The 24551-nt window shown below is 36.0% G+C and overlaps 1 protein-coding gene across 1 annotated transcript; it reads left to right on the top strand.

Annotated features, from left to right (window-relative positions):
* Window positions 1–9965: 9965 nt before the first annotated feature.
* LOC131897933 (vomeronasal type-2 receptor 116-like) lies at window positions 9966–23497 on the top strand. The gene is made up of 7 exons (XM_059248966.1): window positions 9966–9980; window positions 10601–10764; window positions 15973–16264; window positions 16623–17426; window positions 18171–18398; window positions 19527–19650; window positions 22569–23497. Exons 1-7 carry the CDS (start codon window positions 9966–9968, stop codon window positions 23495–23497), a joined length of 2556 nt encoding a protein of 851 aa, XP_059104949.1.
* The last annotated feature ends 1054 nt before the right edge of the window (window positions 23498–24551 follow it).

The following is a 24551-nucleotide window of genomic DNA, read 5'->3' as shown; positions in this document are numbered from 1 at the left end:
CACACACAAACATACATTCACACACAGGTGAAAAGCCTACAACATAAGATACTGCAATAGTGGCATAGATCTTGGGGGACTAACAAATCAACCAACATCTGATTTGACGTCTGGTACACTTCATGAAATGGAAAACATACCTGACACTGTTTTTTGCTTTATAGCACCTGAAGCTAGACAGCACAAGGGTCTAAGGTAAAACCAAACAGTTTTAGTTCTAGTAAAGGAACAGTTCTTGTAAAGGAACATAGCAATAAAATAATTCCTGATAACATTCTGGAATATATCAGTGCCTTCCTCAACTATTATCAAAGAAGATGCCACCTGAAGCAAATTAGAGCCAATATAGAGACTCACAGCCAGACATTATGCTGAGAATGATAGACCTTGGAATTCTCTGCCCTAAATTGTGTGCCTCCAATTAATCTCTCCCCTCAGTACCCAAGGAATATTGTGGCAGATGAGGCAGAAAAGGTGTTGGATGCAGAAGCAATAGAGGACACCAATAGAACAAGACCCACTACATAGATGCACATATGCCCTCACAGAGACTGAGACAACATACACAAGGCCTGCACTGGTTCTTAATAACTGTGGTCATAGAGCCTAAAATTGGAAGTGTTCGCATTCTTCCATTTCTAACCCAGTAGCTATTTCCAACTGTTCTGCAATCACAAATGAATGTCTAGTTTTCTCTAAGAGAGTCTCACTAAGGCAATAAAAACTTAAGTATAGGATGCAAAACTAGAACTACATTGCATAGAGAATACAAATTCAATGGTGTCTTTGGAGATTCCTTGTATCATAATATCCTGTCAGAGTTTTTCATTTTTATTATATATTGTGTATTTTGTGTATGTATTACAGTTTCTAGATTAGTGGTTTTATGAGATTCCTGAGAGTGTGAACCAGTGGGACTCTGTGGTTATATCTGTTTCTTATGTACTTTCTTGAGAATTTTCCTCATCAGTGGTAGTTCTGTACTATTCTGATATGTTAGTTTTTGTTTCATATACTATCTTGTATTATATTTTACAAGTATTCCTTATAAACCTGATTGTTTTCTAATGAGAGATAAAATGGGGTTTGATCCAAACATGGAGAATATTAAGAGGGAACATGGAGAAGAAGAGAGTGGGGAAACTGTATTTAGGATATGTCATGTAAGAAAAAGAGATATTTTCATAAACATAAAGGAAAGATAAAGATGACATAAGAAACATAATTGGTCTTAGGTTTGGTCTTTTCATAGACTCGCAGATTTTCTGGGAATTTTGTGTTATGGCTTTGTTGGCTTTAGTGTTTTCTTTACAGAGGAATGTATTTCCTCTGTTGTATCTTCAATGCCAAAGAGTCTCTCTTCCATCTCTTGTATTCTATTGGTTATGCTTGTATCTGTAGTTCCTGTCCGTTTATTCAGATTTTTTTCCATTTCCAGCATTCCCTCATTTTGTGTCTTCTTTGTTGCCTCTACTTCAGTTTTCAAGACTTGAACTGTTTCCTTCACCTGTTTGATTGCTTTTTCTTGACTTTCTTTAAGAGTCATTGATTTCTTTCAATTTTTCATTTGTCTTTTCTTCAATTTCTTTAAGGAATTTTTTCATTTGCTCTTTAAATGTATCTATCACCTCATAAAGTCATTTAAATGTAGTTTTCTTCTGCCTCTTTTACACTGGGTTGTTCAGGTCTTGTTGTACTAGAACAACTAGGTTCTGGTAGTGCCATATTACTCTTTGTATTGCAAAATGTATTATCGCACTTGCATCTACCCATCACTTCCTCCTGTCAGTGCAAATAGTGTCTGTGTCTCATGGAGCCACTCTTGATCCAATCAGCCTGGCAGCATTTGTGTCTCAGGAAGCTGCTGGAGTCTTGGGTGGATGGGTGTGTTTGGGGGACAGAGTGTAAGTTAAAGTGTCTAATGGGGCATGGGGCGTGGGAAGGCCTGTCCTCAGAATTCTTGCCTGCTTGCCTGTAACTGAGGCTGCAGTAGATAGGTGTATGGGGGCACTGGTTGTGTACCTGGGCCTATGGCCTAGAGGATGTGTTGATTGGATAGGAAAGTGATAACTCACATCTTTGTCCAAACAGAGCTAGCTGACCCTATGTCTCAGGGAGCATCTGTAGCAATAGCTATAGTCTTGGGGGATAGGTGGGTTTGGGAGTGGATTGGGCCTTATAGGTTACAGGGTTCAATGCGGGGGGAATCAGTCCTGCATGGAAGAGATTTGCCCTCTGGCTTGCAACTGGGGTTGCAATTTGTGGGAGTATGGAGGTACAGGTTGTGCCTCTGGGCCTAATGCCTATGGGCTGGATGATCAGCTAGGAGAACAGTGACGCAGCTCTTGGTCCAATCAGAGCTGGCAGAGTCTGTGTCTCAGGGAGCAAAAATACTCAATAAAATACTGGCAAACCAAATCCAAGAACACATAAAAAAAGTCATCTACCGTGATCCAGTAGGCTTCATCCCATAGATGCAGGAATGTTTCAACATATGAAAATCTCTAAATGTAATTTATCATGTAAACAATTAAAAGAAAAACACTACATGATCATTTCATTAGATCCTGGAAAATTCTTTCACAAAATCCAACACCTCTTCATGATAATGGTCTTGGAGAGATAAGGAATACAAGGAACATACTTAAACATAATAAAGGCAATTTCCAGCAATATGACAGCAAACATCAAATAATGGAGAGAAATTCAAAGTGATTCCACTAAAATCACAAATAAGACAAGGCTGTATACTCTCCCCATATATATACAATATAGCACTTCACATTCTAGCTAGAGCAATAAAACACCAAAAGTCGATCAAGGGGGTACAAATAGGAAAGAAAGAATTCAAACTTTTGCTGTTTGCAGATGGTTGGATAGTCTACATTATAGACTCCAAAAATTCTACCAGGTAACTCCTACAACTGATAAACATCTTCAGTAATGTGGTGGCATATAAGATTAACTTAAGAAAATCTGTAGCCCTCCTATATAGAAAGAATAATTGGCTGAGAAAGGAATCAGAGAAACATCACCCTTTTTGATAGCTAAAAATAATATAAAATAACTTGGGGTAACTCTTACCAATCAAGTGAAAGACCTGTATGATAATTACTTTAAGTCCTTGAAGAAAAAAATCAAAGAAGATACCAGAAAATGAAAAGATCTCCCATGCTCTTGGATATGTAGAACCAACATAATGAAAATAGAAATCTTACCAAAAGGAATCTACACATTCAATGCAATTCACATCAAATCCCAACACAATTCTTCACAGAGTTTGAAAGAAAACTACTCAACTTCATACTGAAAAAAATAAACCTAGGATATTTAAAAGAATCCTTTACAATAAAGCAACATCAGGAGGTATCATGATCCCTGACTTCAAGCATCACTATAGAGCTACAGTAATAAAAAAATGTTTGGTATTGGCATAAAAAAGGCATGTGGACCAATGGAATCGAATTCCATTTAGTGGTATTCATTTTCTTACCAATTACAGGATCTTTGTCACTAACTGAAACTTTGAGTACCAGGTTTGACCTAAGACATTAGTTCTTTGAGAATTGTGCTCAGTAGGTACTGAAGATTTTCTTCCTCTCCCCAAGAATTACATTAGATCTAACACCTGTCTGTATATCCTGAAACTTCTGCTATGTTTTCAAGCATCAATTAAAATTAGTCCCATCTATACATACTTATGGATGGCGTCACATCAGAACACAATTGAGTAACCCAGGATTTTACTCTAGAAGAATATACATACTACATCAAATGCCAATGACTCCTCAGCTAGAGGTAGGTCTTCATGGCTACCTGCAATCTCAGTGCAGGGATTTGTCCCCTGTGTGCTTTCACTAGACTTGTGCATGCTTTCACACTTAATGTGAGTTCATATGCTCAAATACCTTGCTGTGTATTGGGAAGAATATTTCCTTGTAGTGATCAACCACATCTGTCCCTTACAATCTTTCTACTCCTTCACAGTGATGCGTGAACCTTACAAGGAGGGGATATGAAGTAAATGTCCCAAAGGGCTGACCATTATCCACTCTTATTCCATGTACCTTGGCCAATTGTTTGTCTCTGTGTTGGTCACCACCTGCACCAAATAGAAGCATCTATTTGAGTTAGCTAACTTTGAGATCACTATTTTCGCAGTTTGGAAAACAATAACTGTTTGGGAATTAAATATTTGATTGAGATTGAGATCACAATGTAAAAAGAAATTTGTGAATGAGCAGCCTAAAGACAATGGGTGATACTATTGGACTAACTTGTATAGTCTTAAGAAAATGAAAATAAAAATTCTGTGAAGGCTCAGAATTAATGAGATGGAAATTTAGCGAGTTTTCCATGTTACAAGATGAGAAGAAAGGACCAGAATAACAAAGGAGAGTTCATTCCTTGAAGTGCAAGAAAGGAAGGACACTGGAATCCAGAAAGAGGTGTCAGGACCCACATAAACAAGAAATCAGAAAGGTAATGTAGTGAGAATAAGGAAACAGTCTAAACTTCCAACATGGAAAGCATGCAATAATAGAATAGAGGACTCATACTGGCTAAGACATCTGTGCAACGAGTCTTGTTTCTGAAAGACTGGCATTGCTTTTCAAAGGAGAAACATGTGATGCTGGTATATGTTAACCTAGTGAAGTAATTATCTGTGACAGTGTTTCTTTCTTTACGGCAGACTAGATTTGTGAACACAGGGACTCTACTTATTCATAATTCATAAAGTTCTAAAATCTGGGGCACACAGGAACAATAGATGAATCAGTAAAAAGCCGAGGAGCCTGGGGGTTGCACTGAATGAGTTTGTGTCTGTAAGGTAGCCACAATAGACAGACAGTCATGAACACTGGCCTATTCAGATTTTGCGTCTGTCCCTTTGTGATGAAAAGTGAGCCTGTTTGTTGTAGTAATTGTGATAGTATAGGTATACTGAGCTCAGAGACAACAATTTTCTTATTATCTACATTGTTTATTTTCTATTCTTGGTTTACTGCTCCAAGAGACTTAGCTCTGAGCTACAAGATTCCCCCTACAGATAGATATGCTCATTGCTTGGTGGGCTGTGAGAGCAGCAGGATGCTCATGCTGAGGGTAATTTCCCTCTGATTTCCCCCAGTATCAAGCTTCTAAGACTCTTTTTATCTTAGATTTCCACTTTCTATCAATTGAAAAATAGTTTGTAGTTTCTATAGCCAGTAGTATGATGCCTAACTCATAAAATCACAATGTTATTGAAGTCAACAGTAGTTCCTTCTATGTAAACAACTATTGTTTATTGTTGAATGCCATCTTGCTGTTTATGAAAATATCTTGATGAGGCCAGCCAATATCTAGCACATACCACATAGCTAGCACACAGTTTGATGTGAACATAGGACATGATAAGACATGTTCTATACCTTCAAAAAACCCTAGACTCTGCTAGCTGATTCTAGTACTAGAGGTTATTGACCAAACACTTCTATACTTGTTTATTTTCTTTCTTCTTCTATGCATTAATACTACAATTTTAGGTATGTTTCACTTTGTTTCCTACATTGAAATATTTCATGTGTGAAATTTTCTTCCTTTTTCAACTGTGTAATTTTATGTATATTTTTTCTGTATGTTGTCATGAAACTCTGGTTTTCTTACTCTTTCATACATTCTTTTCTTGTTGTTTCTATTTTCATTTGGCTTAGTGTTTTTCCTGTATTCTGTCAACACTATTGTCTTATTTTTTATAAGTTTTCATCACAAATTGTTCTGAATAATGCAGTTTTCCATAATTATTAGTGATATGTCTGTTACATTTACTTTTACTTTTTAAATTTATATTTATTTAAAATTTTACATCATTTCCCTCCTACTCTTTCCCTCCAACCCTGACTCCCTCCACTGCTGCTACCTTGAAAATTACCTTTTATCTTTAAGTGTGTGTGTGTGTAAAACATGTCTGTGTATTTCTGTGTTTGTTTTATATAAATATATAAATGTCTTATTATAAGAACCCATTTCAAATTATAACTTCAGTTGATTATAGATTATTCCAAGGAGACAGTTGCAACTAACCATCACACAACTTTCCAAAGCAATCAAATGCCACTATTGTGTATAAAAATATTTCTTTTACATAGGTAACTGAAAGTAACTGAAGATGCTCAAATCTTTGATAAAATTGTAAAGAACCAGTACTGGAAATAACAATAACCTATTCTATAAAACCTGGCTATACATGCATAGAAGAATCAAAGTATATGTTCTATATTTATACCGCCTGAATAATGTATTCACATCATTTTGTGACTGGTATTACAAAGTAAAATTCCTGACAACAAGAAAGGGAAGCTTAGGGAAAACACTTTTGGATATAGGTACCTGTGAGAATTTTTAATAGAACCTTAAGAGCATAAGAAACAAGCCCCCAAATTGACAGTATCATTACATGAGGTTACTCAGCTTTTTGACAACAAGACAAATAGCTAAGGAGTGAACACAGAGACATTCTGCAAAGGGAGTAACCTTTTCCCTCTCTTCTGTAGAGTGTTAATATGTGGAACATGTGAAGAAGAGTTAAAATTGAACAACAAAACTAAAAATATATTTAAACCACCCCAAACTATTGAACAGAAGTCGGTATACACCTGAAAGGACAGGACCCAAAACCAAAATCCAGGAAAGGGTTTTTCAAATTTATTTTACATACCAATCACAGATACCTGTCTCTTCCCTTGTCCTGCCTCTCCTACCTTCCCACCCAGCCCATTCCCTCCTTCGACAAAGCAAGTATTCAATCACATCCTGTACTACTTTCTTCAGTATCCTTTTCTTTGGGTCTTAGCTCCACATCTTCAGATATGAATCCATGACCTGAAGCAATTGAGAAATCAGGAAACGGAAAGTAACCACAGTAGGGTGTGTATGGGAAATGAAGAGGAAGAGCAGCACACCAGTGATCTGAATTGGAAACGACAAAATGGGATGGGGTGACTTCAGTTGGGATAGGGAGGGAGGTAAATACAGAAGGAGGAAAGAAGGGAGGCTAAATGACCGGAAATGTGACAAATTCAATAAGAATCACACTATTAACTCTCTATATAAATATACCTAAAATGCATGTAAGTCAATACATAAATATATATAAATAGTTCATTTGTGAAGTTTCCATCTGACTGAATGCTTCTCTGAAGAGCAACAGAGTGCCTAACCTAATGTTAACACCTGTCACGGGATACAAATTTCTGAGTTTTTTCCAGTGTTGTCCAAGAAACTTCTAAAATACCAGAATTTAAGTTCCTACAGCCAGAAAGAACATCTAATTTAGAAATAATACCCAGAGACCCAGAGTTAACACTATTCTGAAAATCTCCCCAAAATCTTGTTTCTGTATAAGAGATGTTGTTATTTAAAGTTCAAAGGGAGAAATGGTAAGTAAGGAATTCTGATTGCAGAAGAAATATTCTCCCCTAGAGTAGAGTGCACAGTTTTAAAAAAAACAAACTGGAAACAGGACACATTTAAAATGGAAGGAAGTGGTTTGAATGAGGCAGAAGGGTACAGCAAGGATATCTAGAAGTTAGAAAATGGGAAGGAGAACAAAAAAAATCTAACCTCCTGCAGAAATATTCTAAGTGAACTCATTACTTTATAAGCTAATTAAAATACAATGTAGTCTAAGGTGGGGGTCTTCATTTATCCTGGTATCTATTTCCTTGCTCTCCTACTCTGTCCCTGTTCCAGCTCACACCTCCCATTTCCTTATGTTCTCATCCCCCATCCCTTGCCCTCCATTACCCACCCTCACCCCATTTGCTCCTGTACATCTCCATCTATTTCTCTTTTGCTGGGCTCTCTATGCATCCCTCTTAGGGTCCTCCTTGTTAGCTATCTACTCTGGAGCTATGGTTGTAGTCTGGTTATCCTTTGCTTTACATCTAGTATCCACTTATGAATGAGTATATATACCTGATACTACTTGCAATAGTCGAGAGGGTGCCTGAACTGGCCTACTCCATTAATCAGATTAGTGAATACCCTAAGTGTCATCATAGAGTCTTCAACCAGTAACTGATGGAAGTAGATGCAGAGATCCATACTGGGACACCAGGCTGAGCTGCAGGTGTCCAATTGATGAGAGAGAGGAGGGATTGTATAAGCAAGGGACATCGAGATCATAATGGGAAAAAGTACAGAGATGGCCAGCCAAACTAGTGGAAAATCATGGACTGTGAACCAATAGATGTGGAGTCTTCATGGGACTGAACTAGCCCCTCTGGATAGGTGAGACAGTTGTTTAGCTTGAACTGTTTGAGGAGCCCCCACACAGTGGGTTCAGTATCTGTCCCTGGTACATGAGTGAGGTTTTTGGAGTCCAGTGCTTGTGGTGGGACACCTTGTGCAGCCTTGGTGTGGTGGGGAGGGGCTTGGACCTGCCTTAACTGAATAAACCAGGAACTGTTCACTACCCATGGGAGACCTTGCTTTGGAGGAGGTGGAAATGGGGGGTGGGTTGAGAGGGAAGGCTGGAGGGTGGGAGCAGGGAGGAAAGAGGGGTCTGTGATTGGTATGTAAAATGAATAGAAAATTTCTTAATAATAGAAATTTAAAAAATAAAAAGTAATGTGGACTCAGATACAGCCTGACTCAAGGTCATTTTTCTGCATCTCAGTTTTTATGATCTCTCTGATATCAATGTCCACTTTGTTCAATTTCCACATTTTTCTCCCCACTCTAATGATAAGGTAAGGTGTTTTGATTTCCATCATACTGACATATGAATTGTAAATTAAACTTTCATGTGGCAGATCACAGGAGGGGATCATAGTCCTAGTGATAATATGAAATCCCAAGTATCAGACAATAAAATAAAAATGAGAACAAATATGTGGCAGTCATATAGAAGAACTGTATGGCTTGTTCTGAGTTACCAAGGAGACTGTTTGCTGAAAAAAATTTGAACCAGCCCACCCATCTATATACATAGTGCATTTTTCTGTTGATTCTATAAAATGAAACCAAATATGAGTGTTTTAACACATGAGAACTATATTCTCCCACAACCTAAAACACATAAATTCAAGCTGAAGGTTTCCCTGGGTCTGCTGATACTTTGATCATCTGAATAAAAGTGACTAGGTTTCCCTGAGAGTCAGATCATGATGTCTCAGCAGTTCTCGTTTCCATGTTCTCCATCTTGGCAATTGGTCTTTCCAGCCATATGAGGTCCAACAATAACGACTTTATCCACACTGATCACCTCATGAAATTACACATTTTCAATCTAAAGTCATATGTATCAGTGTTTAGAGGCTTACCAGAGCCATCTGGGAGAAAAAAATCTAGAGTCATATATAACCTTTTACAAGATAATGAAACTGCAGGCCCCTGTGACACTCAGTAAATGTAATTGTTTTCAGAACTTGCTCCTTTTTTCAGAGATGAATATTGAAGTGTGTGGCAGTACTCGGGTTAGAAACTAGCTGCTATATTCAACTTAGCCACTAAGGTTGTATAAAGTAAGAGAAAGGAACCTATGTGAATTTATGGCCAACATGTTGGGTATATTAGCACACGTGAAATTAAATTTACAATCATGGCACTTTCTACTCCTAAGATTAACTTCATTTAAAGTATTAAGAATGAACACTTTATACATGATGTATGGCGTATATAAGCTCTTGTTTATTTGTTTATTTATTTAGGAAAAATGGAAGGGTTATATTCAATACTTCACATTAAAGAAAACATAAATAGTGTCTGGATCTTTTCTCTGGATGTGGGGAGTGATTGGGAGTTTATATTAAAGGAATGATTCAACATAGAAAAAACAAACAAAGCACAGTAAGTCTGAGTTCAAAAAGTAAATAGAAAACATAATCTCACCATTGAGTGAGCCATTAATTTGGAATTAGTGAATTCAGTCTATCAGTTTCTCAGGGTTGGTACAGAGAACTTCTGAAGTATAGGGGGATATGGAAGAAAGTTTGGTATGCAGACATGCAAGGTTTGTAGAAAAAGTGTTTTTAGATTCCCCCACGCCATTGACAAGATAGATTGGCATAGGGAATAATCAGTTTTAAAAAGCAGGATGTCCTACTGATTTTCACTGAGCTATATCTGGTTAGGATATTTTCCAGAATGTTTTCCTTCTCATCTCCCCTGGCATCCTCCCTTGCAAGTTCTTTGCATCATCCTGAGTCACTGTCTCATGTAACTTTTGTGATAATGTTCTTGCCAAGTCCATTCAAGAGGAGTCATCACTGGAGTCTTGCTGTTCTGTCTTCCTAGATGAAGTCATGGGGCCTGTGGATAAAGAAGATCCCAAATGAGTTTTGAAACTTGTTTTTATCTTGGGTGCAGGGTCTCAGATGGGAAATCTCAGAGAAGAAAATTGTCCAAAATTCTCCATGGAGTGTAGAAGTGGCTTGTCAAAAATATCTGTGATTAGAGTGATGATGTCAGTCACCAAAACTAGTACAAACTCTTGTACTCACAAATACTTGAGCTCTATAAGTAGCTGCTGAATACATTGGAATCTGTGTTACACTGTGGTAGACACTTCTATTTTATGATGTTCTCTTGGATTTTTCTTTTCTTGCTCCTGCAGACTCTTGTTACTCTTCACTCCTTTGGTGCTTTTCAGTGCAATTTAAAGTCACTGAGTCCTTTACATAGTGATGGGAATGTGACGATTGCTGCACTTTTTTCACTTTTTAATTATTACTGCATGAATATGTATGATTCTAGATGTGAAGATGAAAAGCCAATAGAGTAAGTGCTTTAAAAATTTATTCCTTTTTCAGAATTCAGATTTCATTGTCCTCAACTAAGTTTGTATTCACATGAATTTAACTTTCATTTCTCATCCTGGCGTTCCCTCTCCTATATACACAGAACTCTTTTCCAGGTGTGTCTTCCTCGTGTTCCATTTTTTCATCTCTCAAAGAAAGAAGAGTTTGTTTTAATTCATGTTATTTAGTACATTTGGTACTCTGAATCTCTCTGCATTCCTCTGCCTTGCCTTTTTTGTTCATGGGTAGGACATTTTCAATGCTTTCTCCACAGAGACAATGATTTTCAAAAGCTGACATGTTGTTTTAGGCAGTTGTTAAAGTGTAGTTTTTTTCCTTTGAGAATATATAATGCTATGAATTGCAGTGACTACAGAGTCTTCCTATGATGATAGAGTGACAGGGACTGCCTGTGCTAGCTGCTGCTGTTTTGGAAGTCAGAATATGAGATCTTGGTTTTGGGACCTCATCTGTTAAAATGATTTAAAAATGAAATACAATTTTTGTGTCTAATTCTGATTAGTAATCTTTTAGATTCTGTCAGTTTTGCACCATACTCTCCATTTCATTCCAGTTTTTCTAATTATTTACATCTGGTATGGGTGTGTTCTGCAAGACACATAGATATTGTTGGTGACCTCTGCTGGTTGTATCTTAGTTTGATGCCAGTTGGATTAGAGGCCTTGGCAGACAAGTTGCTAGCATTGAGTAGACTCTGCTGGAGAGAAATGTCTAAGTAGAATTCTTTGTGAAGGATGTGGGATTTATTTTATTCCATGCGGATATGTCTGTAGCCATAGAATCTACTTATTAAGGTCTGATAGGGAGGAAGATAGCTTGCATTCAATTTAGAACAAAACCCTGTAAAATGAAATGCAGAAACCAGGTACAGGTGAAGAGTCAGCAGATAGACAATTAAGAAAGAAGATACATTTAGGTCGTCGTGATACAATTGTGTTTCTGTTGAAACCTGGATGCAGTGCTAATTCATCAGTCCTGGGGATATAGAGCAGGGAAACGATCAGGGAGGAAAAGTTGATAGATATAAGTATATATTGACAGCTTAGTCTGAAATAGACACAGCAAATGTGGTGACGGAAATCCATTTACAGGAGTGTGCCTATGCGCCCTTATGTGGAATGTGGGTTTCTTTTGTATTTTCCTCTCATACTTGATTTTCCTCACATTTTGATTATATACACACAGGTATTTTCTTTCTGATAATAGTAAGAAAAAGTACATGGAATGTGTGGCCAGGAATATATTCATCACATTAATATTTTTGTGTCTTAATTTCTAATTTTATTTTACTTTCATGCAGTCTTAATTTTAAAAATAAGATTATATATATATACATATATATTACAAGGAAGTATTTCCTTTCAGATTAATGTATATTAATTCATATGAGCAGGATGGCTAGTTTCCTTGTCAGGTACATTTTTTAATGTATTTTATGAGTGGACCACAATATCCTCTAAGAGACTCCAAACAGAGAATCTCTCTACTCATCTATGAGCATCATTTTTTAACGTTCACTTAAAGGTAAAGCTGACATGAGAAGTCACTATGGCATTTGAACAATACAATTACAAGTAGATCTGTTGTGTTCAGAACCTGAAACATGCAACCTCCTCTCCCATCGGATGATCCCTCCTTGTTACTTAGCTTCTGTGTGTCTGTTAATTGTAGTGTAGTTCTCATTCACAGCTAATATCCACTTATAAGTGAGTACATACCATGTTTGTGTTTCTGAGTCCAGGTTAACTCACTCAGGATGACCTTTTCTGGTTCCATCCATTTGCCACCAAATTTCATGATGTTATTGTTTTTAAAAGCTGAGTAATATTCCATTGTGTTAATGTGCCACAATTTCTTTATACACTCACCAGTTGAAAGGCATCTAGGTTGTTTCTAGTTCATGGCTACTAGAAATAAAGCTGCTATGAACACAGTTGGACAAAACCATTGTGATATGGTAGAGCATCCTTTGGGTGTATTTTCCAGGAGTGGTATAGCTGGGTCTTGATCTACGTCTATATTTAATTTCCTGAGAAACCAACATATTGATTTCCAAAGTGGCTGCTCAAGTTTTCACTCCCACCATTATTGTAGGAATGTTCCCCTAGCTCCACATTCTCACCAGCATGAGCTGTCACTTGAATTTTTGATCTTAGCCATTCTGAAATGTGTAAGATGGAAGACCAGTGTTCTTTTTATTTGCGTTTGCCTGATGGCTAAGGATGTTGAACATTTCTTTAAGCGATTCTCGGCCATTTGAGATTCCTCTGTGGAGAACCTCTGTTTAGGTCTGTACCCCATTTTTTTAATTGGATTATTTGGTTTCTTAATGTTTAGTTTCCTGATTTTAGTATATTTTGGATATCAGCCCTCTGTCAGATATGGAGTTGGTTAAGATCTTTTCCCATTCTGTAGACTGCTGTTTTGTCCTTTTGACAGTGTCCTTTGCCTTACAGAAGGTTTTCAGTTTCATGGAGAATATATTCCTTGATAGTTTAGACTTCATAATGTTTCTAATTAGGTGCTCTCTTCCCAATAAATGTATTTCATGTTACAGAACAAAGATTTGCTTTGTGGTTATTCTAAAATTTCTCACAATTCCTTTCAAGTAGGTTTGTATTTCTTTTTGTGAAAATAAAAATATGAATTTCAAGATTGATCAAAAGCTTTCCATTTTTAATGTCACTATTCATTTTTTTCATGTATACCCACAGTCTACAAGTATAAGTACTTCAATTCTTCTATTCCATTTACCCTCATTAATAATGTGATCTGCATGTCATTTTTTGTTCCCTGAAATATCAATGGATTAATCACCCATTAATTTTTCCAGTCTTTCATATTATTCTTTTAAGTGAATTTCTAACATATTCTATCTCCTTTGTTTTTTCAATGGAAATCATGAGAATTGAAAAACATTCAGAAATCCATAGTGGACATTTTGTTCTTTTTCTCTTTCTGCTCATGTATCTGTGTAACTTGAAACATTATTGCTCTATACTAATTACTGGAAACAATCAATGCGTAATTTTTCTTTTTTAGTTTTACATTTACTTGATGATTAGTGATGTTAAAAACTTTGTAGGTGCTAGCTGTATGAGTTTTTCTTTGGTACAAGACTAGTTCATGTCATTACCGATTTGTTGGTTGGAGGATGTGTTACCTTAGTTTAAAACTCCTTCAGTTTACTGAAAAAAGTTGACATTAGTCCAAGAACTAAAGAACAAATGGAAGGTGTTTTCTCCCATTATATGGTGTTGTGATGATAGTTTACTTTGGTGTAGAGAATACTGTTTTGTAGTTCCATATTCGTTTTGTGTGATTCCTTTTTTGATATCTCAGGATAATTTGTATAACATTGGCATTCTCTTCAGTAAGTTCTTGCCTACACTAATGTCTTGACAATTATTAGGTGTGTATTTTTCTATCACATTTAGTGTTTCATGTTTTAAGCTAATGACTATGATCATTTTGAATTGATTCCTATCCAAGTTGTAGGATAATGGTTCCTTTTCACTCTACTGTGTGTTGATACCCAGCCTGTCAGCTGCCTTTGTTGTATAGGCTCTTTGTCCACAACTGTTCATTTTCCTCCTTGCCTAAAAAAATGTTTGGCTGTACCATTGATGTGTAAATGTTATTACAACTATCTAGAAGTACAAGCTTACCTCAGTATAATGATTATCATCAAGAAATCTAACCATGTATATTTGAAAGTCTGTTGGCAAACAGAAATCATTATTTGATATTGGTGTGCATTAAGATGTACAGAGATATTAGGGAAATTGTTTTGGAGGCTCATCAAATTTTTAAAATAGAAATAAAATGACATATGAAACAGTAATTCCACTTCTGGCCTCCAGAAAACTCTACATTCAGTCATGGAGATTTTCTATCACTATGAATAACATTCTTATCAATTTTTTGCTTTTAGTTATTGTTTGGTTTTGTAATTTAAATACATTTTTTAATCTTATTTTTATTTAATTTTTCAGTATAAAATTAAAATTATTGTAATATGTTTACATAACTAGATACACATTTCTACAAAATATTAACCATTTCTTCTGATATTTTCTCCATTGTCATATATTAAATGGGTATGGGGATCCCATTGGACTCAATGGGACTGTGACATATAATAGTGGCCACCATTTTGGACTGTCCAAAGTGGTCACGTGTACCAAGATGGTGTAGAAGTCTCATGACATATGCATTCTTTATCATACCATTAGCAATGCTAGCAGCCAAGTTACATAGTTGCTTCCATTTGATGAGGATTCACAAGTCATGTGTTCAATAAACCAGGTCATATTTTCTGTTCAAAATGAACTCAGCTTCAGAGTAATATAATTACATCTATTATCAGGGCTTTCAAAGTTGTTGTGTAATTCACTTTGTGGGGAAGGTAAGAATATAGTGAAAGAATAAAGAAAGAGGCAGGCAACAGAGGAAATTAAAACAAATAGCACAAAGTACACAAGAGGATTTAAGTCATGACTGTAGGCTGTTAAACTACAGGAAACTCAGTTGGTCATTCTGCTCTTCATTGTATGGCTCTTAGAAAGGAGAGGGGGATGGCAATTGGAGAGAGGAAGGTTGTTCAAAGAGATGTGCATGGGTGTGGGAAGCCATAACCCCTGCCAGGTTCATATCCAAGATTGCTTGGGGTTGATGCATGTGACACAGGCAGACATCCCCATAAGCATCATTGGTCCTTAATCAGAAGAACTAAAGGCTGCAGTCTCCATCTGTATACAGTCAGAGTGAATGTGGTGTGGGAGCCTTGGAGTTCTTATAGTACAGAACAAGGGAAACTTAAAGGATGGAAGTGTCCCTCTCCTGGTTATTTCACTAAAGCATCAAATAATTATGTTTGTGTTTTCCCATACTAGAGATTCCAAGGTTTATATCACTTCAGGTCAATGTTCCAGTCCAGAAATTTTAGATATACCTGAGGCTTTTAGTTAATTAAAACATCAATAACCATATATACCATGACATTGAAACTATAACCATTACCCGAATGACAAAAAAATTGTTTGTAGATATATAATATTGACAGTATAAAAGCCATTGTTACTATATCATCAGGATGTGGCCCAACATCCTACCGAAAGATATGATGTGAGTCCCCATCATAAATATTGACAATCTTTCTCTCCAGGTTCAAATTGAGGAGCTACCAGGTTTCTTTGGCCTTCATATTTGCCATTGAGGAGATCAACAGGAACACTCATATTTTACCCAACACATCTCTAGGATTTGAGCTATATAATGCCATAGACAGTCACCTGAATATTCTGGAGGAAACTTTACTTTTCCTCACAGGAATGAGAATAAATATCCCCAATTACACATGTAGAAGGGAGAAAAAGGCTGCTGCTTTACTTACAGGAACAGCATGGGAAACGTCTATACAAATTGGGAGACTACTGAATCTTTACAAATATCCACAGGTGAGGTACATGGCTGTGAGGGAACAAGACACTCATATTAAACTGGAGACATTTCAGGTGTTTTCAAATGTAAAGAAGTGAGGCTGTGACATTGGAGAATAAATCAGGCATTTGTTTATATGTCCTCATATACTTTGCTTACGATAGAGAAGAGTAAGTGTTTGCAACCTATAGTCAGTGTTTAGAAAACTCTGTGTCTTGTGAGGAATTCTTCATAAATGTCTTCAGAAAAAGAATGGGAGTTTAAAATACCATGAGCAGAAGTTAGTCTATACCAATCCAAAGTGTCAACTCAGGTTTAAGACTGTGTTCTATGTCAATCTTTTCACTCTTGTTTCCTATTTGAAATTTTCTTTAGATTACCTTTGGGCGATTTGACACTATCCTAAGTGACAGAGGCCAGTTTTCTTCTCTTTACCAGACAGCACCCAGGGACATATTTCTGTCACATGGCATTGTGATTTTGATGGTTCATTTCAGCTGGACCTGGGTGGGACTGGTTCTCATAGATGACCACAATGCGGCTGAGATTCTATCCAACTTGAGAGGAGAGATGGATAAAAACAGAGTGTGTGTAGCTTTTGTAGAAATGATTCCATTCAACTGGATTACCTCTGACTTTACATCCAGAACAAGGCATCCACAGATCCTGAAATCATCTGCAAATGTGGTTATCATTTATGATGTCACTAAATCTTTATATGGTATAATAATATATATAACTATACATCCAATTACTTGGAAAGTCTGGATCATAAAGTCACAACAGGATGTAACTACTGATGTTCATTATTTCATATTTGATCCATTCCATGGTAGTCTCATTTTTGGACAACACCATCCTGAGATTTCTAATTTTAGGAAGTTTATCCAGACATACAACCCTTCTAAATATCCGGGAGATCATATCCTTGCTCTTCTTTGGAACACATATTTCAATTGCTCTTTTTCTGGACCTGATTGTAAAAGTTTGATTGACTGTCTACCCAATGCTTCTTTGGAAATGTTGCCTAGAAATGCTTTGGAAATGGACATGAGTGAAGAGAGTTACAATGTATATAATTCTGTATATGCTGTGGCTCACAGTCTCCATGAGATGAATGTCAAGCAAGTAGAAACCCACCATCATAGCAATGGGGAGGTAAATACCTACCCTTGGGAGGTAATTTCTCTTCCTGTGTATTTTATACATAGCCCTGTGACATACTGAGGTTTCTAAAGAACACAATACATGATTGTATACAGTGGCAGGTTTTACAAAAACACCTGAGAGACTGTTTAAAATTCATCATCCAGAAGTCATTGCAGACACATGTGTTATTTTTCATGGTGAATGGGTGTTAATAAGAATATTTAAATGTGTGTATCTCATCATCCACTTCATGTTACAATTAACATCAGAATCTTGCTATCCTCAATTGAAACCTCATTATTTTTAAGCATATTTCAGAACAGAAATAGGAGAATTAGATCCTAAAATGTCAAATGCTATTAGATCCTTAAAGTTTAAATTCTGAATCTATGGTTATCATTCCTAACTGACCTTTTTATTACATTTTGGACATAAACACCCCAATTTACAAACTGAAACTTTGAGTAGATTACTTAAATATTTGGATGTGGCTAACACTTCAAGGTTTTGGAATTTGCTTGAATCAACATTCATGGAGTAAATCTTTTTGTTTTTCTACTTGTTATTGTGTAAGAATTGTGAATTCTCTCTTTTGAAATAACAGTCTAGAAACATGATATATTCAATTTTAGTCTTCATCCATTAAAATGTTGATAGCTTGGTATAGCTTGCAATTAATGTCACGGATTTAGGACAATGAGACCTGTACCTTCATTGGATTCTATTGAACCTTTCTGGGAATAAATTCATCATAAAGTTCTGCATCTCTTTTAGCTACACTCTTATCTCAAGAATATCTATTTCAAAAATGGTGCTGAAAAACTTATGCTTTTGGATTCACAAAGGAAATTAGATGCAGAATATGATATTTTCAACCTCTGGAATTTTCCAGATGGTCTCAGACAAAAGATAAAAGTTGGAACATTTTCACCAAATGCTCCACAGGGACAAGAACTGTTTCTGTCTGACCATATGATACAGTGGGCTATAGGATTTACAGAGGTGGGCTGGATCTTATCTTATTGTTTTGATCCTTATGTCAATAGACATTTGTTTGTGGATGTAATGATTGTTGGTTCCTTACTCAATGCCCATCTGCATGCCCAAAACTACTGTCATTTGAGAAAGTTTTTGTTGCCTTATACAACATGTGATTGTTTATTTTTCCATACTTTTATCTTTGGACACATTTTTCCAATAATAAATACAGTGTCTATTTATTAAGTTTTCTTTCCTGTCCTGAAACCACCTGTCATGAGTAGTAATTTGACTCCCAGATTAGGAAATATCAGGACATGATCATTTTGCTTTTAGGCACCTGGCAATGCACTGTAGCATAGAGGGCACATGTACATGGGTTAATTACACGTCTTCCTGATGAAAAAAGAAGCAATTTGTCAAACAACCAATAAATAAATAAATAAATAAATAAATAAATAAATAAATAAATAGGCTGACATAGCTTAAAAACATTGACTTATTGCTCACACTTGGTGTGAGCAGTTCATTATGACTCAGGCAATCATGTTGGCAGGAAGCTGAGAAAGTGAGTCATGTTGTATCTTCAGTCAGAAAATAGACAGATGTGAACACTCTCTTCACATACTTTTTTCGTTTTTTTTTCTTTCTGTCCTTAACTACATCCAATGAAATGGAATATCTAATTATAGAATATGTCTTCCCACTTCAGATACCCTAATATAGATCATCTCTCAAAAGTCACACAGCCTAGTTCATATAGTAACTCTGAGTCCTTTCTAGTAAACAAATGTGAATTAAGCATGACCATTGGGAAACAATGATACTCTCACTCCAGCTGTCAGGAAGTATACAACAAGATCAGGATGGCATTACAGTTGCCCATTTAAACGTGTACTCAGTTAGCAAACTTCTTATTTTGCCCAACCTCTTCTATTTTCACAATTGTTTAGATTTCTATTATCTCTAGACCATTATTTAAACACATTGAACTTCATGTATATACTATATAGAAATTAGAAGCATCAAACCAAGAATCTGCAAAGAATAAGTATAAAAACTTACCATCTCATTGCCAAATATTGAGAATAATATTTTTTGTTTTAAAACTATACATTCCTGAGTATTTTCTCTTCACTATATAATTCTCAGCTTCCTCGTTCTGTGTGCAGTGAGAGCTGTGTTCCTGGATTCAGGAAATCACCCCAGGAGGGCAAGGCTGCCTGCTGCTATGATTGCACTCATTGTCCAGACAATGAGATTTCCAATGATACAGGTAAGTGTCAGTCTAACTGGGGTATTCCCCACCTCTCCACAGTGTTCTGCAATTTCTAAGCTGTTAAGTTCTGTGAAGGAAAAGTAGAGATAAGTCCTGTAGTTCCTTCATTTAGAAGTAAAAATAATTTGGTTCATTTTATCATCATTTTAAATGGTGCTCAGGCCATTGAATCTCATACTTGATTCATGTATTTGATCCACTGGAGCCATTGTTCTTTTCAGAGAACAACTTTACCAGTCACAGAATAGTCTGCTTTATTTCACCATGGCATTTAACACACACACACACACACACGCACGCACTCACGCACGCACGCACGTACACGCACATACACGCACAAACACACATATTATAAGTACTCAATTTTCTTGCATTTCAAAGCATATTTATTTCATGATTAGCACATATTTAAGGATCAAACCCTTATGCCACTCATTTCATAATTTCAGTCATGGTTCTAGGTTTATCAGATATGTTCAGAAAGATCATATTTGATTTACCTATGGACATGTTTTAATATGTTTTGTCTTTAGGTTCTTTTTCATTTTGTTTTATATGTGAGTGCTTTGCCTGCATGCATGTATGTGCACATGTACTTGCTTAGTGCATATCAAAGTTAGAAGAGGGCTTCAGATCTCCTGGAGGTTGAGGCACAGTTAGCATTGATATTTCTGTGGGCGCTTGCAACTGAAACTAGGTCCTCCTTAGGAGTAATAGTATCCTGAACCACAGAACCATTTATCTACCTTCATCTTTTTGATTTCTAGTATAAATAATATTCAACATTCCCTTAAAGTGTATCTTTCTTCCCCTTTTTCCTCCATCCCCATGTGAGTACTAAAATTTCAAGCTCCTTAACTTCCATGGAGTGGGATGTGCTTCAGTATCATAGATATTAAATATCTAAAACTTGTTGTGGACCAGAATATAACCACTAGGGAAGTATTTCAATAACCTATTATGAGAATCTTATATTGAACACAATCATTTTAAATCAGTAGTTGCTATGTATCATGAATTTGAATCTAGATTTGTATCACTTCTGTGTTAATTTGATTAACATAAGCTAAAGAATGTAATAAGTACTCATTGATTCATTATATACAATTGTCTCTGTATTTAAACAAGTTAGTGGAAGCATTATTAAACATAGAAGAGGTAAATTATGGGACAATGCCTTGTGACAACTAGTTGAAATGGCACATCACCACTTCTGTAATGATACTGTTGTGAATAAGTGATACATAAATGCAAACCTGTGGTCTTTTAACAAGGCAGGACACTAAATTTGAAGGACCCTCTTTTCCAGGAATAGGTGGACAAAGTAGAGCAAATTTATGTCAGAATATATCCAAGGACAAGAAAATAGGCATGAGACAGTTGAGAACACTGAATGTGCAAAGCACCCACAGACACAATGTTGAATATGGAGTGGAAATTAAAGAGGATTTCTCAACACTAATATCTAGTGAGAATTTTCATATATTAATTGGAATACTTTGAGTAACATAATGTTTTTCCTGAACATGCAGATGTTTTAACTTTACTTTGTAAAGATAGAAACTTGCAAACTTTTTGGTGGCTTTAATTTGCCAAATTTAAAACATGCATATTGAGACTGACTATACAGATCATCAAAGACTTAATGTGCATATAGGTACTCTGTGTACATTAGGGCCATGGTAAGTTCATGAACATGCTAATTTTATTCATTGGAGGAAACTGAAAACATCAATATCAAATCCTGCATGTTTGTAGTTTAAGGAGACACTTTAAATTACTATAAGTAAGAAAGAAGAAACTACAACATAAATGCTAAATATTTAAACATAATGAATCCCTAACCTCAAATCCTATAGAGTGAGGTGTATCTATATTTTAAAATTCATATTTAAATCTTTATTTAATGTGTATCATGACTTATGTACCCTGTGCATTTACAAAATAATATATGGGGTTGCGCAGATGAATCATTCATCATTTGTTAGAAACCAATGAAAATAAACACATGGATTATAGTAGAGACAAATTGTCTCGGGAGTGTGAGCACAACAGGAAGGCACATCTGGAAGAAACAAATAAAATGCTGATAATGGAATAAAAGATGCTACAGACTCTACCAAAAAGATGAATTCAATTGATTTTTAATTAGAATTTTCAACACCAGTCAAATTGCAAATTCCACTTAAATAAAATTTAAGTATTTTAATTGAAGTATGAAAAGGTAATATTTTAATGAAAATATGTAATAAATAGATTGCCATTTGTATCTCTTGAATTCAAGATGAAACTTAAAAATTATAAATGATAAAGTATCATAAAACTTATTCCATGATCAACTAAGACTAAACCCAGAGTTTCATATCTATCTGTTCAACAGATATTTAGATTCACAAGGGAATTTTTTCATCTTTCAAGAATCTAATAATTCTCATTCCCACAAGAATTATCAGAGAATGAACAGTTTGAAGAATGCAATAAATTCAATGTAAATAGATAAATTTTGATATTAGGACTGAGAAAAACATTAAAAGAAAGACATACCAAAGCATGTAATTTTTATTTAACTCACATGAAGAAATCACACAAGGGAATACAGAAGGAGGTGATTATATGATCAAGTTAGGTTTATGTAATTTAATTCAATAGTTTATGACAATATAAAGAAAAATACAAATTATCACTTAATTGAAAATATATTTAAATATAACAGTGAAAAGGACAGATTTGTCAGTATTGATATGGAATATTGATTAGATATCATTTGGTAATCATCACTATTGAATACTTGTTTACTTGAGTCTGAAACATGAAAAGGAAATGTGGGCAAATGCCAGAGAGCTGGTGCTGGGAAGAGAATTGAGATAAAATGGGAACCTGAGCAGAGACTCACAATACCTTTAATTCCTGAGTAGATATGGATCATTGTGTGAGGTGTCCAGAAAGTCATTATGCAAACACAGAGCAGAGCGAATGCCTCCAGAAAGCAGTGACATTTCTGTCCTATGAAGACACTTTGGGGATGACACTCACCTACTTGGCCCTGGGCTTCTCTGCACTAACAGCTGGTGTTCTTGGTGTCTTTGTGAAGTACCACCACACTCCCATTGTCAAGGCCAACAATCAGGCTCTCACTTATATCCTGCTCATCACTCTGATCTTCTGTTTTCTCTGTCCATTGTTCTTCATTGGCCATCCCAACACAGCCACCTGTATCCTGCAGCAGAGCACATTTGCAGTTTTGTTCACTGTGGCTCTCTCCACAGTCTTGGCCAAAACAGTTACTGTGGTTCTGGCTTTCAAGGTCACATTTCCAGGGAGACTGATAAGGTGGTTAATGATATCAAGGGCTCCTAACTTCATCATTCCCATCTGCACCCTCATCCAGCTTGTGCTCTGTGGAGTTTGGCTGAATACCTCTCCTCCCTTTATTGACTCAGATGCTTACTCTGAACATGGACACATAATTATTATATGCAACAAGGGCTCCACTGTTGCCTTCCATTCTGTCCTGGCTTACCTCTGCTCCATGGCACTTGGGAGCTACACTATGGCTTACCTGTCCAGGAACCTGCCTGACACATTCAATGAAGCCAAGTTCATCACTTTCAGCATGTTGGTGTTCTTCAGTGTGTGGGTCACCTTCCTCCCTGTCTACCACAGCACCAAGGGGAAACTCATGGTGGCCATGGAAGTCTTCTCTATTTTGACTTCCAGTGCAGGTCTCCTAGGTTGCATCTTTCTCCCCAAGTGTCATATTATTTTGTTCAGACCACATAGAAATGTGCTTCATCATGTTAGGAACAAAGGACATTTTAAAGGAAACGTCAATTTTACAGCATAGTCCATGTTTTTCTTAATTATATAAAAGTTTTCCATCTTGTTTATCACCAAGGTTTCAGTTGTCACAGATAAAACAGTGATTTAACATTTTATATGTATTGATTTCTTTTATTGATAAAATCCATCTTTATTTTCTCAATTCTAATATTATATACAAATTTCTCTAAATTAGAAAGTTGAATTCATAAAAATTACTGTGCTGTCTATATTAAATATGAGATAAATGAGATGTGTATGTATTCTTCACCTCTTCAACACTGTATAACTTTAACATTATAACACCACATGATCTCATACATTTCCATGTGTTTTTATGCCCTTGATAGGTTTCCTAGATTCATCAAGCTTACAGTTCATGAATGCCTTTTCTATGAAGAAAATCACATTTTAAAAAATGAACACAATTTTGACAGGAAGGAATTACTCTCTTTAATAATTGCACAATAAGCTACGTGGTTGAGTAGAACAAAGACCAATACATTTTCTATTTATAGGCTAATGTCAGAGTTCAGTTAATCAAATACTTACCCAAGCAGTTAATTACATAAATATTATGTTAAATCTACAAACACTGTTCAACTCTCTGCTGTAACTGGTTCTGTATAACCTGTCCTCACATCTAATTTGACATACATACCTAAAGCGTTTCTGTACTCAGCCCTTCACAGTTCTTCAATATTGATAAACTGCCTTATATTCTTTCAGCTGAAACTCTGTATTGTGTGACTACTGCACGTTTAAGAGGACCCATTCCTCCACATTTTATCAACATGTCATAACTGGTAAATAATTCTTTGGGAACAAAGTTTATGACTCTACTTATTTCTAGTATAATGTATATTTGTATAAATGTGAAAGACATCACATGCTGTATGCCTTGTATCTTGTCATTTATCATTAATCAGTGCTGTGAGATGTTCTGTATGGCAAATGTGTTGCTGATTGGCCAATAAATAAAGCACTGATTGGCCATTGGCTAGGCAGGAAGTATAGGCGGGACAAGGAGGAGAATAAAGCTGGGAAGTGGAAGGCTGAGTCAGAGAGACACTGCCAGC

The sequence above is a fragment of the Peromyscus eremicus genome, chromosome 23 (assembly GCF_949786415.1).
Source record: "Peromyscus eremicus chromosome 23, PerEre_H2_v1, whole genome shotgun sequence".
NCBI classification, from domain to species: Eukaryota; Metazoa; Chordata; class Mammalia; order Rodentia; family Cricetidae; genus Peromyscus; species Peromyscus eremicus.
Note: the sequence above shows the minus strand (reverse complement) of the source record. Positions and strands in the feature narration are given on the sequence as shown.